This window comes from Gymnogyps californianus, chromosome 2, assembly GCF_018139145.2.
Source record: "Gymnogyps californianus isolate 813 chromosome 2, ASM1813914v2, whole genome shotgun sequence".
Classification (NCBI taxonomy): Eukaryota; Metazoa; Chordata; class Aves; order Accipitriformes; family Cathartidae; genus Gymnogyps; species Gymnogyps californianus.
The window spans coordinates 139137818-139157455 of record NC_059472.1 but is presented as its reverse complement, the minus strand read 5'-3'; the positions used below and the strand labels follow the sequence as shown (position 1 = coordinate 139157455).

Here is a 19638-nt window from a genome sequence, read left to right as displayed (position 1 = left end):
TTCACGTTCATAAAATTTTGTACCCCCTTGTACAGAAGTCTACATATACATTAAGACCTGGAATTTTGGAAATGGATTGCCAAAACCTACAGGATCTACCTGGACAGGCCTTGCTTATCTTCTAGCATCCATTGCCCAAGCACGCAGGCAACACTCCTCTCTCATTCAAGTCCTAGAGGGTTGTCTGCTGAGTGAAACTTTTACTCATGATATTTAAGAATGGAGTGGTGCACTGAACAGTGTTATTGTCTACATGAATCCTCTAGGAAAAAGTATATATAGCTAATTTTTTTTCCTCTTTTTTATTTTTAAGAAAGTAGTTTGGTAAAAATAAATATTGTTGGAGCAGCCCTACTACTGGGTTAGATATTTAATCAGAACAGGCCCATCAATTAAAGATACTCTAAATTCATATGCCAAAAGTCTTCCTGCTATTCAATCAACAAGGTGTTCCAACTGAAGATGCCTCAAGAGAATGTGTTTTTTTCCTTGCCTGTTTAAAATTTTTGACTTGAATTTGACATCTCTTCCTCCCCACTATCAATACTACGGTAGTGCAAAGACGTGGATCCAAACGTATCTTTGCAGCAGTAAAGTTTTGTTACATACAAATCAAATTTCTCCGAGACATGAAAACTATCTGTGGCAAATAATATTGCTCTCTGTGCTAAATAACAACTTTTTGAACAGCTGCCCTGCAGCAAGAGGAATACACTTCCTCCTCCATTATTAAAAAATAATTTAGTCCCTTCACAGGAAAAAAAAAACCAAGGTTGAAAGGTACAGCCCAACAGCAACAGAAAACCTCTGAAATTTTTTTTCTAAAGAATTACCAGGAATTAAGGAGATATTTTCCTCCTCCTTCCTGATTTCTGCCCCTCTAGAATGGCCCAGTGCAGGCAGACACAGCACGCCATTTGGTGAGAGCGCAGCCTCTGCAGAATCCTTTCCACTTATCCGGCAGCTGGACACAGCCCTGATCAAAGTTACATTTCTCAGCACAATCCAGCAAGTTCATCCAGCCAAAAACCAGGCAACAAAATCTTTAGCTTTAAGCCTCACAACAGCTTTCACAAACAGAGCAGCACAGTGCAGTTTCAGAATATGAATCCAATTGCTCTAACAGCAACGAGTTCATTGCAACAAAACATAAAATGGAATATACACAGAAAATACGCCAGCTGTTAAAAAAAAGTCTATCAAAACCAGGATGCAACCAACTCTCAAATATAAGATGTTGATCACTTTCATAACTCCAACCACTATTTACTGCAAAATGAAGGAAAGTTTGTTAAATTTAAGAAGCTGAAAGCAGCAGCAGTCTTCAATTTTTCAGAACCACACTCAAAGTCATTATTGAAATTAAGATCACAGCACAACATAAAAATCAGGCAAAGCAAAAAAACGTTACTGAATTGATCCATCTTAAAAGATTCAAGAGCCTCTGAGCCCACAGCCCTAGAAATTGAGAAGGTATGTTACTTTTCTGCAGCTTAACTGTTTTTAAAATGATTTTGAATTAAACAGATGCTAAGCATGTTTACACAAGACTTATTTCAAATTAATTGTTGTTTACTTGAATTTAAGCTGGGGAAAACACATTTTTAAGCTAAACTGATAGATGCTATTCTCAAAACGCAGTAAGTGTTTACACAGAGTTCTGCACCAGTTCAGCTTCATTTAGGTACCACCTTTCAGAAAAGCAGCATCTCTGCATAGCCATACACCTTCCCCAGAAAAAGGGCTGTGTACTCCTGTCCCTTCCTTTCCCAAAATCTTCCCCGACTCTTCAAATACATAGCCCCATGCTCCTTACATGTTACCTACCAACTTCCCTATCTCCTGCCTGTGCAGAAAGAAATCCGCTCCAAATGAACGTGTCCACACTTTATGCAGGGTAGGGCCCGACCTCAGCAGCTTTGACCCAAAGAGCTGTAGCTCTTGCTCCAAAGGAGAGTACGGGGGAGAAGCAGAGGGCTGCAGTCAGCAGCTACATCCCAGCTGACACCACTGCTGGCTGCGTGAGGCCTCTCCTCTATTTTTCTCCAGCATAAAGAGAAACTACTTATCGTTAATCTGTTTAACCTCAAACTGTATCAAAGGAGGGAGTTTTCATGCAGTCAGATATGTGACAGCTGAGAGCTAGAGTGCACACAGCCTCTCCTCCTAACTCATTCATATTGGGTCATTACAGGAATAAACTGTGTATGAGAGCAGCTCCACCCCTCAAAGCTTACACCTTCTGGCTGTTCTCTGATTATCAGCCAGCATAGAACGTAACACGCTCCTCAAGCTATTAAGATGGAAAGGTTTCTCACAGTAATTGTATTCATTTTTACAGCTTGGATCAATACACAAATTATTTTAAAAAGGGAACAAACATGAAATGACAATTTAAATGAAGGGAAGGCAATAAATATATAGCTTCTAGCCTTGCTAGAAGGTCTGCTTTTTTCTATTTTAAGAAGCTAGATACATGCTTCAACTTTCTGCTGGTAACAAGTTTCAGTATTAGTCAAACCCAGGATGTGTGCTTTACTAGGCTGAAAGGAAAAAAAAAAACAACGTGTTGACACTAATAGAGACCTTGAAGCAAGGACATACAAAGAAAATAATTACCAATGATTTTTCTATTCATGTGACCAGGAGACTCTTAAATTGCATACAGAATGACATTCATCTAAATAGCCTTACTTCAGAGTTTGGGGATAGACTTCTACATTATGAGCCCCAAATGTAGTTCTAGTAGTGAGCACACATCTGTCAGTCTGCAGTTGTGAGTAATTACCACAACAGCGTGCTTGGACATACACTATTCTAAACTGCAAACGGGTGCACATTTTCATGCATGAACATACATCCTCTTTAGGGAAGAGTTTGGTCCTGATAACTTAGAACACCTCCTCTCCTCAAATGACTATGAGGGAGTTGATAAAATCCAACAGTTCTTTGCACAGACGCAAATAACTTTATGTAGTCTGTAAACAAAGAGTCACATTTTGTTAATATGATCAAAGTCTACGACTTGCTGAAAATGATTGCAAAGATTTGTAGCAAGAAGCAGGCCGACCAAAATAAATGGCAAAAGCAAAGAAATAAGCTTTCAGGTCTGAAAGATCATATTCAGCTCTAAACCAGACATAACCTGGACTTAGAGTTAAAAGTGCTGAGAATCATTCTGAGTTTATCATAATTCAATTGTGTCAATCATATTAGAAAACCTGAGAGCAAAGGATGGTTGGCACACATGGTGCAGGGGGGGATGCTGGCAAGTGGAGAGCAATTAGACCGTTAGCCCCTGCAGGAAACAGACAGGTAATTACTACCTTTGAACACTGAAAGACCAGAGGGGTGATGTAAAGAAAATTGTAGTATAGCATAAAACTTATCTCTCTACTATGCCCATGATTTTATTAATCTAGTAATTACACAGTTCAGTTTATCTCATTTAATGAAGGTAGTTTGGAGGTCTTCTTGACTCCTTTAGGTGCAGTGTCCTCATAGTTAGAACATGTCGTTTAAATTTTTCATTTCTTTGCATCCAAATTAAATTCTTCAGCGCCTGAGCAAGATTGTTACTTGACTCTGGATCCCTTCTGAGTAAGCAGATGGGGGGAGTGAATAAGCTGGAATTAGGTAAAGGGATATGAAAAGCTCAAGTTCAGGTGCAGTAATATTTTCCCCAGTGAAAGCACCATAAAACAATAAGCTGGCCTGCAAGATCCTCTTGGCTATTGCAAAGGGTGGTGGGCTGGGCAGATGTACAAAGTGCCAGGGAATGCCATTGACATATATGCTGCAAATCCTAGCTGGATGTGACACCAACACTCCAAGAAAGATACCTTTAACAAGATCATCATGATGACCAAGTTGCCTTTAATATTTACGCCCCAGATGCTCTCACTGTCCTGAGCGCAAAGTCACTCTGTTTACAGTGCTAATGCAGGAGTAGAAGTCCTATAAGTTGAGTTTTTGGGTTTTGTTTTCTATTTAACCTCTTTCAGCACAGAATATGAAATGGCAGCCATAAATAATCATGATTCATTTGTAACACAATGTCTGTTGTACATAATCCCATGCATTGTTATTGCTATTCCTGGTTGGCATTTAATACATCAGTAAGTATGACTTGTTTCCCTCAAAACAATTTAATTATATTTCATCCAGATACAAACTCAGAAAGATAGTACGTATATAAAAAACCCCAAATCTTTCTGTAGTGCTCTTCAGACTTCACACTGTGCTATTACAGAAGAAACAGCATTTGAAATCTAAGCAGGGTTCAGGCAGAATATCCCTAAAACAGAGATGAAATGGCATATTAGCCATTTTTCTGGTTAGAACAGTACCTTTTGTTTGTTGGCTTTTTTTAATCCTATCTTCAATCTGGTTTCATTATGTGAAGGAGAAAAATCAAACATAGCATCTTTGTAATCATTCAGAGCCTATGTAGCATATAACCGAACAGCAAAGGCCTTATGAAGTAAAAGCAGATGGACTACATTATGTATGTGCCCAGGCATTTTAGGAAAGTATAAAAAGAATTCCTGGGCAGTGGCGACCATAGAAAAACTTGGTTCTCTTGTGTAAACAATGTTTTCCCCAACAGCTGTATTCCCCTTCCTGTTTATTCTTCTCTCCTGCAGAATTCTCTCAGTTCGGTCACATCTGTATTTCATTTATTTTTAAAAAATATTTCTTTAGCTATCCTCCTAGCCTTTTCAAATTATTAAGGCTGAGGGAATTTTCCAAATCTCATTTCTCCTTTCACAACCTATTCTGTTTACATTTTTACACTTCATTTAGGTTCTGAATTCACATAATGATCCACATGGGTTAGGGGCTTTGCCCACACAGACCAGTTTGCAGGGTTAGAGTTTTCATGTGAGCAACAGAAATTGTGTAGGCAATCACCTTTTCTTTCTGATTTTAAGACCAAAACACAGAATAAAGTGAAAACAGTGTTCAGTTGTTCCTTTTCTAAAAAATTTCAATATTACATTTAATGCTTACACATTTCTATAATTATTAGACATGAGAAAAATTCTTGGAGCTCAATTTTTGTCACATCATATTTGAGAGTGCCTTTTCAATACTGGGGCTAATAATTATTACATTAAAGTTGGACTTACCATTACTATTGATTTAAATCGCTAAATCCTTTTTTTTATATATTTGCTGTATTCTGTTGAAACATTAAAAGTTCTGCTACTTATGTGAACAGAAATTTTTAGGATGTGTCTGCCTGCCTTTTCTTGAAATGAATAAAAGTCTGAAAATGCGCAATTAAACCAAGTCTACCTTTTTTTGATTTCAGCTAGGTTACATGAAACAAGGTTGTTAAAAAATATACTGTATCTGTAGTCTAGCACTTCATTTTATTCTATTTTACACCCATTTTGCTAAGTCTTACCTCAGACTCTTCTTTCTTAAAAATAACTGAACAGATGATGAACCGCCTCTCAAGGGCAAGCATCAGTCTCTGGGAGCAACTATATTCTACAAGCGATACCTCTTAAGATGACATAATCTGTTCCAAGAAGCCTGTTTCTATTTTTAAGTGGCATACTCTTCTTATGCTTTTAAAAGGGCATCTCCATCACACATTGTTACTTTGTTTTTAACCCAATAACAATCATCAGTGATATTTAATATACATGAAATAGCTTCAGAAAAATGATTGATTTTATCTTATTGTCTACCCTGATTCTTACAAATGGTACTTGAAATGGTAATTTAAAGTTATAAGACTATAAAATGGTTACACTGTGAAGAACATTTCTGCTTAAGTTCACGTTTTCAAAAGAGGTGCATCTTTCACAACTGCCTTAAAATGCTTGAACATTTTGTATGTAAAGTATCTTGGAATGTTTTGGTTTCTCCACTTAATGTTACTGAATTTGACATTGGAGAACCTGGAAAAAACATTACAGCAGAAACTGCACAGAGAAAACACACTCAGCACTGAAACTCCATCTGCTTTTACAAGGAGAGACAATAATGACAAAGTAAAATGTACAATTTTGTATAAAGAGCACTTTTTTGTGTGTTTTGTTTTTCACTACCATAATTTCTAGGTAAATCGTTAAATTTAATATTTCCAACACCATATACTTTCATATTAAAAAAACACTTAAAAAATAATGTTCATACTGCTATTCCCTACCAGAATGAAACCAAACATACTCTTGGTGGCACAGGCATGTCACAAGAAGTGATATGTGTAGGTGTTGCCTATCATCATATTGTAAGAGCATGCTGTTATCTCTCTATCTCTGCCATCACATTGCTACAGTAAGATGTGGATCTCAGTGCAGTGTGACACTGTCTTATTAATTTTAGAGTACGCAGCTATCTTGCGGCAAGTATTATTGGATCTCCTGGAATCTCACCTATTCACCTAATGAGCAGCAGCAACCCAAATCAGCAAACAGATTGGGGAGGGGCTTTTTTTTTTTTAAGGAAGATTTTGAACCAAGAGTGATAAAGATGGACTATCAAAGTGATAGATTTTACTGTGTCACATACCTAATAGCTATTATGAAAGCCAGCATTATTTTTCACATTATAGTGCCACACATCTCATATCTAATGTGTGGTCTACTAAGGCTACTCAGATCTTTCTGACATTTCCAGAGCACAACAATCATCATCTACTCTCTCACACGCAAAGGCCTACATTTTTGTCACCTATAGGCAAATGTGCTTTAAGTTTTCTAGATGAAGTTAACCTTAGAATTTAATGTGGAAGTATCACCTAAAAAGAAACAGAGACAACTGCTGTCTACAACTTTTTTTTTTTTTTTTTTTTTAATTTTTAAAAACCAAAGTTGGTAAACAGTGACTACCATAGCTGGTTCTAAACATCAATCACTTACACTGCTATTTGTAACTATGGCAGCTGAGAGTCTATTGATTACACCACTGTGACTGCAACGGCCAAAGACATTTTTCTTTGAGACGGTGGTATACTTTACTGCTTGGAAAACCAAAAGACTTTCCAGCTCAGTATTGTCTGCAGATGTAATTATCATTAGGACATTTTCTTTTGGTTGACTTTTTAATAATTGAACAACAACATCACCAATATCCACAAAACTTCTAAGAGTGTCACCCTCAAATGAATTATATTTATTAGAAGTAGAAAAACACTTGGAAAATACATTACAAATGCACAATTTTGTCCTGGCAGGAAAAGAGTTTAGTTGATCTTTACGGTATTTTCCATCTTTATATTCTATGATCCTCTGAAACTTTGTTTAGTGTCCCTCAGCCAATACTCTCAACTCTCAGCTCCTGAGAGCTCTTATTTTTCTAGCAAAGTTAAAATCATTTTTCCAGTAATCACCCATAAGGAACTGCAACAATCCAGATTTGCAATTTTTTTCCTACTACTTTCATAATTTGATTTAAAATGTAAAATAACAAAAAAAACCCTGTAATGTTATTTATAAACCTGTGTTGTTTACTCACTCTTTAGTTTGTAAGCCTCTAAATGCCTACAGATTTCATTTTTTTACCAGGAACTGAAATTAAGTTTACAAGGATGGCAACTGCCAAGTCTGTTCTTATTTCAAAGATCAGCATCATATTTGTTTTTTCTCCTTCCCTAGGCTTTTTGCATTTTCTCAGCTCTCCAAGAGTTTTCAAGTGTAACAGAGAATTAAAAAAAAAAAAAAAGTCCTCCAGCACATTTCCACAGTGCCTCCAGGTCTGCAGGGCTGTTTGCAGCTGATGTTAATGGACAGGTGAGTAGCAGATGATGTTGCAACATGGTACAGCCCCTTCATCACCACACAAGCCAAAATGCACTCATACCAGGCAGTGCTAGTAGGCAAGGGGACAGCAGGGAAACAGAGATGTAGGTCCTGAGCCTTCCCTGTAAACCTGTGGCAGATGTATCTTATCCATACTTGCTGAGATCTTTAAAACGAATACATATACTTCAGCATTTCCCTTCTGACCTTTTAATCAATGCATTTATTTAGATCTTCATTATTCCCCAGCTGTCCACACAAGCTTTAACTTTTATTTCTTAAAAGATATTTAACAGAGAACTTGCATAGATCAGCCATTCCCTACATTAGCACATTTATAAAAACAGTTTAAGCTATTGTTATATGAGTTCTTGTTGAACTTTCCTTTTTCTCACTGCCTTTCCTTTTCTCTTGCCAGATTTATCTTTAAAATGCTGTTTAAGGGCATTAATTTTGTTTCAAGTATATAGAGTGCTACAACTAGGAGGAACTCGAGATAAACTGTGCCCAAAAAACTCAGCTGCAAGCTTGCAAGTTTCTTGACAGCTGCATGCAAAGTAACAGCTAGGCATTAAGGGTCCTATAATCTTTTAGGATCTTTTGGGGAATATTCCGACAATTCTCTTCCATGGTAGGATCTATTCCACTTCCTAACACCACTGAAGTAGTTCAGGGCTCTGCACCGTGGGGTAGGGCCTTTCTAATTGTTCAGAACAAGGAGGCCCAGCACAAACCACGCTACTGGTTCCCCTCACAGATCCCCTGCAAATATATTATCAAAACCCAACTCTTTTCCCAGACAGTACCCCATCTAATACATACTGTTTTACAAACTCAGATATTTATTGCTGTAATATACAAGTACCAAAGATACAAGACGTGCACTGTACGCCAAGCAGATCAATCTCGTAGCATTTACAAAGCTCTGCTGCAACGAGCCCATGCATCACTCCTTACCCTTACAGAGCTTCAACCTATTCTTTGTCCCATCTGAGCTTCGTTTGGTTCATACAGAAGCAGAGCTCCTAGGAAAGCAGCTTTGGCAAAGCAGAGAGGACTAGACAACAGGGAGAAACAGAGCCCAACCCTCCAGGTACCCAGTTCTCAGTACACTGCTGCAGTGCAGTTTGTCTCAGTGATCCCAGCATGGCCACTGGGTATTTACAAAGATACTCCAGCTTTGGTTCAAGCCTCAGAATGAAAAGGAAGCAGACGAGTAGAAGAATGATGGAAGCGAAAAACAAATACAGAAAGGATTAATTTGCTCTATCAATGTAGCATGATATATATCCTGCCATGTCACACATGTAATTTTTCTTATAGTTAGCCTAAAGGTCAGCATGATAATTTTTTCAGCTCTCACTTTTTACTCTTATGGGTGGCACTGTAATGTCTAGGTTTGATGAGAAAGTCTGTATTGCACTGTATAAGCATCTGAGATAGCTTAGCTACGTAAAATTCAACACCAGTCTCTTCTGTGTTCTGTAGGCTGCACATGGGAGGCTGTTGCCTGGTATCATAGCCTATCACTCTGCATATTGGCATGTTCCTTCTCAGGAAATGCATGGAAAAGCTTAACTTTTTCAGAGCTGAAGGAAGGACACTGGGGGACTATCAGCACTTGGGCAATTTGGTCTACATTTTTACAACATCACAGCAGAACTCATGCTATAGTGTATAGTCACCAGACAGATAAAACAGCCTGGATTTAAGAACCTTAAAAATCTGATCAGTGGTGGAGAATTTGGTAAAGGGGTATTAACTCATTCAAATTCTTTTAAATATCACAGCATTGCCAAGGCGCTGTTTAGGTTCTCTCAAGCAAGACTTCAAACTCTGAACTTGGGATGGAAGACCTCTATATCTAGAACAGCACTGGAATGTCCATAAAAACTCTTAATAGAAAAAAAAAAGAATGAAGTTACATAGCATTTATAGAACTCTGCAGGCAAAAGTAAATACTTCACCTGTTTCCTTGGTTTGACTCAACTAGCTACAATCACATGGATATCTTCAAACAACAACATAAAAAGGCTGTTCTGCAGTGTTCTGGGACACTTTGAAAGTGGTAGTATTGCTGGGTCTTGCATATTTAGACTCATGCCTTGAGAACAGCATTAGAAAATTCTTTCAAGTACCTCATTGTTTTGAAAGAGAACTACAAAAATGCCAATGTTTTAACTCAGATTTTATCAGCTCTGAAAATACTGACTCAACTATCGATCTTTTAGCCTGAGCTATTCTGAGGGAAGGTATGAAAAACCCATCTGGATTGATTTAGCTTTGGTCTCCAAAAACAAGTACCATATCTGTATACATAATGATACATATAGGATTACATTATAAAAGGCTACATACTTGAAAACAGTCCTATAACCAAGTGATATAAATACTGCTGATGCACTAGGTGCACTAAAGATCACTAGGTGCATTAAAGCACCGTTTACTTGAAATAAAAAAAATGTTTACTAAAGTAATACTTAGGATTTTTACAATTAGAAGTCTGAAAAACACTTTCTTTCAAGTGCTCTGACAGGATCAGCTTCATTAACTACTTGCTGGTTTATCACTAGATATGCAGCTCCAGATCAAACACTTCTCTCCAGTGATGGTATATTTTAGAACTAAAAACCTTGCATCAGTAATTACGATACCTTTCTCAACACAAAACTAGCATGACTTCTTAAATTGTTGTTACAGATCCAAAATAAGCCCTAAAAAACCAGCATTACACTGCCACACTATGGCACAATTAAGATCTGCAAGCAAGAATAGAACAAAAAGACAATAAAAATAACTCCTCTACTTTAATTATTTAAGACTACAGTATCCACCATTAGTTTTGTTTGCCTGCTACATTTGTAAAGCACTAAAAACAAACTGTTTTGTCTTGTTCAGCAACAGCTATCTAGGTACATTATGCTTGAGGATTTTATTTTTGTAATTTTTTTTTTCCAAAATGAAAAAAGAAAAAATTTGCTTTCTGCAAGTGTTAAAATCTTCAAAGACTAGTTTGATATGCCTGTTGCACAGATGGGATATGTAGGGAAGTAGATACCAAGGGCATTTCTTTACTTTGTTGGCTACAAAATATAGAGCTTTTTGTTCTCTGCATTACAATGTGATCTGAAGGGTTTTCAGTTGACAGCCAGTCGGAGGAAAGAAAGGTTCAAAAGACCTTCTCCAAGTTTTGGGTTTTTTTTTAAACTCTTTGAGGTAACACTACAGAATTTTAGAATCTACATTCATTATTTCTTTATGTCAGAATATAACTCATTTCAGACCTAGAAATATTTCAAAATACTTAGTACTTCCACATTTTTACTACTAAGTTTTGTGAGAGCTTTAAAAAAACCAAACAAACCAAACTTATTTTTGCTGACCTTGAAGCACAGCAACCCAAGATGGCTGAAATTTCACATCTAACTTTTTAACTACAGCAGCTCACTGTACAAAGCATACATTATTTTAATTACTTTGCCATTTATATAATTTATACCTTCCATAGCATGTTTTGCAAGAAAGCTATAAATCAATTTTGTATGACCATTACCAGTACTGCTTTATTCATTCTAACATTCCATTTTTTAAGTGTTTTTCTAATAAATCAAACATTATACATAAGCAATTGGCTGAGGCCAAGACCATACCAATTATTTTACCTGCAAGAACTTGCCATTATAAACATTTCCCACAAGGCATAATAAAATACATGTCTGGTGCCACAAGACTTACAGGAATATCCTGTACTGAAGCATTAAATAAAGATTAGATGACTAGCTGGGGTTTCATTTGTTCCACCCCTTCCTTAATTGCTATTGTCACCACTTCAGTTTACAAAAAATCGCATAGCCTAGATGCATGCCAGTCCTTTCCCGTTAGGATAGTTTATTCAGGCTTTTAAAATTCCAAATTAAGTATCTTTCATCTCCAAACACTTTCAGTCACAGACTGCTTAAGCCATTAATGAACAGGGTTTTCTCTCTTCTACATTACCTGTCTCTAAGCCACATGCACATGCACATATGCCCATACACTTCAATACAATTTCTGTTATTAGGCCTCTGCTTTCAATTATCACACAATTTCTGTAAATTTTTTTACTGCCTTTACTAAAAGCACAAGCCACCATGTTATACCTAGGATCCTAACTTCTCCTAATAGTCAAGATGTATAAACAGCAAACTGTGAACATTATAGTCTTTTAACAAAATCAGCTCTGGAGCCTCACTAGCAAAGGTGAAGTTCTCATGAACATTCCTGAACCGACTGGGACAGGATCAGTCCAAATAAATTCTATACTCACACCTGGTAGCAAAACTGCAGACTACCACCTAGGACTTGTGATTTTTGGAAGCCCTTTGGGAGAGGAGGAGTTTAGCGAACTTGAGTGACACTGAATGAAGATGATTTATGGAGAGTGCATTCTTAGCAGTTTTAGTGTTTAGCAGTTGCCCAAGAATCACGCTGAACTGCACGAGGAACTTAAACAAATTCCAAATTTGCAACTCCTCCCCAAAATTCAACAATAGCCAATTTTGAAAATGTTGGTCTTTAACTGCACCCAAAAATTTAGCAGCAGATACTACAGCATTTCTGTTATTCTGTACTTTTTAGTTGCAAAAATCAATTTTCCCTTCCCCAGCTGACAGCAGACATATCTTCTTCCATTAGTCATTCAGGCATGACAGCTAAGTATTTAAAATTAGATAACCTTCTTTAAAAATATATATTATTTAAATTACAAAGATTTAGGCTGAAGTTGAATAGACTACTGAAAAATGCTGTTTCTTACTACCGTATCTTTCCTTACAGCCCACTCTGTGAAAGCTACTGTATTCCATATCAGATTAATTGGACTTCTGTCACACGGAAAAGATTAGTTACGATAAATGGCATCCTTAGTGCTGCTGAATTACATCTTCCTTGGAAGGATCAAAATCATGCTTCATTGTCATTCACCAGGTATCCCCTTCTAGGAAACTACAGGAAACTTCATACCTTCCTGAACTTTTCCATCTGCTTATAAAGATCTGGATCCAGCTCCTGAGACACATCTTTCATCCAGAGTAGAGCTCCTCTGTATTCAGTCCGATACTGTTCCATTCGGTTTACTGTCAGCCATGTGTCTGAGATGGCCCTATATCTGAAAGTCTCCACTTCTTGATATAATCTACTCAAAGGAGTACGCAGTGCTAATCTGGGGGAAGGCATGAAGGAAAGAAAGGAAGGAGAGGAACGTGTTAAAGAAGTTGTTCCACAAAGGCAGACAGATTAATACAACTACTGACATTTTACTAGCAATCAAAAAAAACATACACAGCCAAAATAGTTCACTTAAGTGCTAGTGTATGTTCAGATGGTTCTGCAGCTTGGTTGGGGGTACACATGAACAGGGTGATTTTCCATGAATATTGTGTTTGCAACCTTCCTGTTCAAGTAGTGACCTTTCACTTACACATGCGAGTGGAAAAGGAACCCTTTCTAATCCGTGTATGTATTTTAGTTAGCCAAGCTGCTTGTATGTATGCTATTACCATTCCTCTTCCCAAGTTGCATTTAACAACTCTAAAAATGTACCTGAGGTAGTTTGTTTCTGGATACATACCACAGATGTATCAGGATTGTCATGTTAAGCCTCACAAAAAGCACTTCCATTAGCCTTTTAATCTTCAAATGTACATGTAAATAAAGAAGTCATCTGTCAAGTAGATAATTATCTGGGTTTTTTTCCCTCTTTTTTTCTTTTTTTTAAGGAATCTGAAATATTCCTTTGCAGGATATTTATCTTCCGGAAGGATTTAGGCATTTTCTTAAATGTTTCTTCCAGCAACTACACTTTGGAAAGGCAGTAGGGGACACTGTTGTCTTCCCTATGCCATCACTTCAGCTCCTAATGAGATCTCAGAACTAGACAGGATTACTCCAACTTTTACTTTGCTTCCTTCTGCTGCTTCTGCTTTCCTTTTGGTTGCCAGCAGCCACCTCACTGGAATGGGTTCAATCAGTTCCACACCAGTGTAGAGTTAGTTTAGTGTGCTACTTAGGGACTTCCTAGGCATAAGAGGATTTCTAATTTCAGCTCCAGTAACCAGCAAATTGTGTCTTCTTGATCTCCAGCTACTGAGCTAGCTATTGGCATGCGATGTAAATAAGAGCAGTCCCAACTTCAACATGAGCTTGAGGATGGCTCAAGAGAAGACAGACAAACAATTGGTTTTATTTTTATGTGAGTTTATTTTAAAAGATACCTTAAAAATGCATTGAGGAAGAGATATAACAAAATGAGAACTTCTTCATGTGGCTTCCCACCACCCCCATTTTTTCTCATTCTACAAATACTTACCCAGCCATTCAAAGGAAAATTCAGTTTATGTAGACATGTCACACACTGGAATTTCTATAAACAGTTAAGCTTTATAAAGAAGCAAATCATCAGCGCTTTTGCTCAAAGGTGCCTTACATGTGTTTTAAAGATCCCACTCATGGCTGTTACTGGATGTGCTAATGACCAAACTCTAGCCCAAGATAAACATATGAAATTCTTGGTGCTCTGTATGCGATGTTTTATTTTGAGCCAAACAGCTGCACCGTTAAGCTAAAGCTGGAAAGTATCGCAATAGTTAAGAGCCCCAAAAAATCCTGTAAAATATAATGAAATAGAATTTTCCCTTGCAAATGATGGTGAATTTTAAACTTTCATAGTCCCAATACTGTTAAAAAAAAGCATCATAATACCATCAGGTACGGTCACTTTTAAACTCTTTGAGCAAACATAGGGTCAGCAAGACATCGAGGGCTCTGGGTAACAGCATGTGTTTGTGTGTATGTGTGTCCCTCTGGATTCCTTACCTTTTCCTGATTTGCTCCTACTGAACCTACATGAGCTCAATGGGGATCTATGACCTTCTCCTGGGGGACTTCATGGTGTAAGGTTAAAGCAGAAAATTGCATTCAGACTCCTCCTTTCTCCTCTGTCTACTTGTGGTATAAGACTCCATGGCCCAGAAAAAGGCCTTTCCTTACCCATTTCCCTGCCCTCTCAGGACCCAGACACCTCCATGATGAGCCTGCTGTAGCATTTCTCTGCAGAATGAGAAGTGCCACCAAGCAGGAGAGGGACCTGACATCAGCTCCTTTACAAGCCCACTACTAGAGAGGCCGTGCAGATGCATCTGTACCGCTTTAGAACTGCTGAGCTGAACAGGCTCAGGTGGGGGATCTGGAGATACACAGACATAGCAGGTCCATAAGACAAAAAACAGGACCAGGCAAAACTACACAGAGCAAGCCAGTAATATTGCCAATACTACAGCAGGTTTGGTCAATAATAACTTTCCCATCATTTGGTTCCTCACACATTTCAAACGGCAAAATGAATTATGCCAACAGTGAATCAACTACCATTATCCCACATACTTTGTAAATCAGACAGTAATTCTGACACATATACCTTTGCTGAGAAGAAAAGCAGAGGGCCTTCCCTGTGGCTTGCATCATTTTTCCTGCTCTTGTTTTATCCTGAGAACCCTGTGATCGAAGAAATTTCCCCAGTTCATTTTCCTCCTGAGACAGAACTAATGAAAAATAAATGAGTGGTCAAACACGTTATTTAATAAGTTCCTAACAGCTTTAAAACTGGCCTAGCATCAAATAGGTTAAATCACGCTAAATCAAGCAGCACAGCAAAAATAAGTAATTTCATGGAATTCCTGCATTTAGTAAACTGAAGATCTGATTCGCTTGAGACATTTGTTGATATACTTAACAAGAATCACAAAATTCCATCAGTGCCAAAAGACAACAGGAGAAACATGCTATTTCTTTCTTGAACAAAAGAATTAGGTTGCTTAGATCACACAAAGGGCCCAATCTTGATTATAGTATCTTTTAGTCTTGGGGTTTTTGGTTTGTTTGGGGTTTTTGGGGGTGGGGGGGTGTTGGTGGGTTTTTTTAATCGTTTTTTACCACCTGGACTGCCTCAGCTGATCTTTGGTAGCATACTTTCACTGAAGCTAATTCTGAGTTATACTACCCAAAGCTCGTTCACTTGCTTTTCTCTTGCTCTCCATTTTTCATGCTTGACTACAGAAATGGATTTTTCATATGAAAAATCTAGCACTTCATTTTAAAGAACATTTATTTTCAAATTACTCTGCAAGATTATTTTACAACTTTAACATTCTACACAATTCAAACACTATTTTTTAATTTATATTTCAAATATCTGAAATATTTCTATTTCAAATTAACTGACTTTTTTAAACAAGAAGATGAAGAAAAATAAGTGTTTTTACACTGAATTATTGACTACTTCCAAACTAGGACCAAGGGTCTTCATGATCTCACATCCTTACAAAAACATTTTATTATGGCCTCATCTGTTAGTCCTCCAAAGCGGCTGTCTCCTATAGCACCAATTTCTTCCCACTATCAATAGGGAGAATGGCCTAATATAAGGAAAGATGATCTCTTGAAGTCCTCTTGTCATTTTCCCAAATGTTGACAGTCAAATCCAATGCAGACTCATAGCATACTCTGGTAGAACGTGCTGCATGCACATCTTTCCATCAGAGATTTCACCTGCTACTGTGGAACACTTCTTGAACTCAATACACTACTATTCTGTATTCTAATTTTACCTCCAGATCCTGAAACATTATCTCTGACTCTCTTTGGATAGGCAAAAGAAAAAGGAAAGACTCAAGAAAATATGGATGACATTCAACAAAAGAAGATAAATTGAAAGATGTCTCCAAAGCTGGATTCTCCTTTCCAGGCCAGAAATCACAGCAGCAGAGAATCAAACAATATTGATCGCAGAGAACCTTTAGAGGTTATTTAATACAACCTGCTGTTTGAAACTTCTCAAATGAGGTCCCTGTCTCTCACTAATGACTGCCACTAATCACTGTACACCTGTCACAGCCAAGTCAGCATTATCAAATTCATTGTAATAGCATTGATTACTTAATTATAAAACTAGTAATAAGCCCAGTATTCTTCACAGTCAATCCTGATTAAAAAAAAAATTAAAACAGTTCAGAAAGGAGTTAGGATTTCTAAGACAAGACACTTCTGAATTTAAATAAGCCAAGCAAGTAATGGGAAAAAACCCTTAAAAGGCAAACTTTCTCCCATAATTATTGCTACCTATCACTGCATAATATCAAATATAAAACTTATGAACGAGGAGATCTTCAAGCAAATAAGCAAGTCTGCCTTTAGCTGTCTGCAAGGAATGTTATCTTTATTTTTAAATAGGATGAAACTAGTAGCTCCTGATTTTCATTTTTACTTTTTCACTTGTTCGATGATTCCATAATGCAGACCTCCTAATCATTTTAACTACTGTATTTGATCATACTTACAACAAATCCTTTTTTGATACAGTTCAATTGCTTTCAGCAACTCCATACACGTTCTCTGAATAGAATGGAACAGCTGATATTGAAACAAAATACACAAAAAAAATTGTAAGCGTATGCAGGAAACACTCATCATTAAAATACAAGAAAGAGCTTAATTTTTTGTAGAAATTATTAGGGATCACTATTTTCTTCTTGAACAATGACTAATCTTTCCAGCTTGAAAATAACTTTTCCTTATCAACCGTGCTTTTCTTTCCATTAAGTTGTCCATTGAAACTACAGACAATCATAACTTACAAAAGGAAAATAAAGACAAAAATAATTTTGGACACAGATCTATCTAAACAGCTGATAGTTAACCAAACTGCTCACGTTGGGTTTTTTTTTATTGATATCTTTGGATATATAGGAAGAGGTACAAATCTTTGTTTCTAAAAAACTCACAGTAGAGCAAAGAGTTATCAAAACGTCTATCATGTTTATCATGCGTGGCAATATGCATACTGCATTTTTAATACTGCAAAGTCTAGTGGAATAAACTTGCATTGGTATGCCAACATAGAAAGTTATTGATTTAAACTGAACTTTTTACTGGAATAGCGCCAGTTTTCTGATCAAATTTATAAAGCAGCAGTTTCCAAAGTAAGTAGAGGGAAAAAACAGGCAGTCTTGACTACGTTTGGAGATTGTTTCTAGGAAATAGAAAAATTACTACTCTTTCTGTCTGTCCATCTAAAACCTCCCACCTGTAACAAACCTAAATGCCACTGTATCAAGCATTACACAAATATAAGCAAAACGGACTACTGGCACAGTAACTGTCTTCCTTCGCGTCTGCTTGACTTCCTGTACGTTTACATGGGTCTTGTCTTTTAAACTGAGAGCATGACTTGCAATTGAGAAGTTGTCCAAGTGAAAACATGCTTACAGTTTTTTATCTGGTAAACACAAGTTTCCCTATTTCCAATCCCACCTGAGCTAACAAAGCACCCTTCCTGATGAATCTGCAACACAGCGGTAGGAACTCAGGTATGTATTTATAAAATATTGTTCCATCCTTCCAGCTTGTTTTTCATCAATACTCTTGATTTATAACCCATCAGGAAGACCCCATAGCTAGAATAATCACTTTATAAGTTATCACTATTATAGCTAGAACTGCAAAGATTTGTTTGTTGTAAAACAACCTCTCGTATTTCAGCTAAAATGCCAATAAACTGAGAATCCTAGGTCAACAATTTTCTAAGAAACTGCAAGAAAACCAGTAAGGCAAAACCTTTACCCTTACGTAACAAAACAATACTGATAAAACTTAGCTGGGCACTAATTTGATTATTACACTTCCGAAGTCCATTCTCTATCTTTTGCTTTCTGTCAAAGATGTTCAAGCTCTTCAATATGTAGATCCTTAATTTTTTTTTTTTTCCAGCGGGGTTGAGGATACTGACAGTAGGACTGTATTTGTCACACAGCAGGATTCCTCCTCTTGGTTACACTTTACAGACTTTCAGAAGCTTCTTTGGTCATGTCAGAACCCGCTTATCTGCACAAAAGCTCCAGAGAGCAGAGCGTACTATGCATCTTGCTCCTTCTTGGTATATTGCATGTTTTTCTGGGATATATGTGGTATTTTATAACTGCATAAAGAATGTAATTTGTATATACTATAGAATACTATTTTAAAAAAATCTTAAACTGATATAAGCAAAGAATGACTGATGCAAGCACGAAGGACAATCTCCTGCTCCCCCCCCCGCCAACAAAAGGAAAAAACCTGCCTCCAAAACCTGAAAATAAATACGAGAGATGTTAGGTTCCAAATAAAGTTTGAGGGACATGGGTGTTTGTGTTACAAAATGCCACTATATTTCCCGTATTTACATAGTTACTTCTGTCAAAAATTGGAAAAGATATTACAAGAAAATAATGATAGAAATGTATATACATTGTGTACACATTAGAGGCTTGATGGAAATGAAAACATTTTAAAAATTAACAAACAGAGAATACACCTTATGTAAACATTACAAACCTCTAGTTTTGCATCCAGATCTGCATCTGAAGCCACAACATGTTCATCTTCCTTTTTTCCTGTAACTTTTATAAGGGTTTGTTTTGTTTTCCAGTATTTCTGTTGCATTTTATTGACCACAGATTTTTCTTGGCTTTGAGCATATTGGTCATAAAATTCCCTTGGATAATTGCTAGAATATTAAGAAACAAAATTACAAAACTTCAATAGGATGCTTAAAAAAATGTCTAACATGCTAGATTAATACATTTCCATCAAGAATATTGCATTTGCATGCAGATGTATATTCTAACATGCATTTCCTCATTATACATTAATAACAAAGCAATTAAATTAGTACTATATTTCCCATCCTACTTTGAAAAATAATGCACTGCTTTCAATTTGAATGTCTTTAGCATGTAGTACCGCCAAATAATCAGCTGCAAAGAATTCTTCCCAATGCATTATGGAACAATTTATAGCCCATGGAATTAAC

At 36.9% G+C, this 19638-nt stretch overlaps 1 protein-coding gene across 4 annotated transcripts in view; it reads right to left on the bottom strand.

Moving 5' to 3' along the window:
- Positions 1 to 19638, bottom strand: part of ICA1 (islet cell autoantigen 1) — a 74890-nt gene that overhangs the window by 38259 nt on the left and 16993 nt on the right. For all 4 annotated transcript variants that reach the window (XM_050891218.1, XM_050891220.1, XM_050891216.1 and 1 more), the window contains exons 4-7: positions 19161 to 19332; positions 17129 to 17201; positions 15211 to 15334; positions 12759 to 12957 (exon numbers count right to left, since the gene is read on the bottom strand). In XM_050891218.1, coding sequence (XP_050747175.1) covers positions 12759 to 12957; positions 15211 to 15334; positions 17129 to 17201; positions 19161 to 19332 — 568 coding nt within the window. The remainder of the gene's footprint in view (positions 1 to 12758; positions 12958 to 15210; positions 15335 to 17128; positions 17202 to 19160; positions 19333 to 19638) is intronic.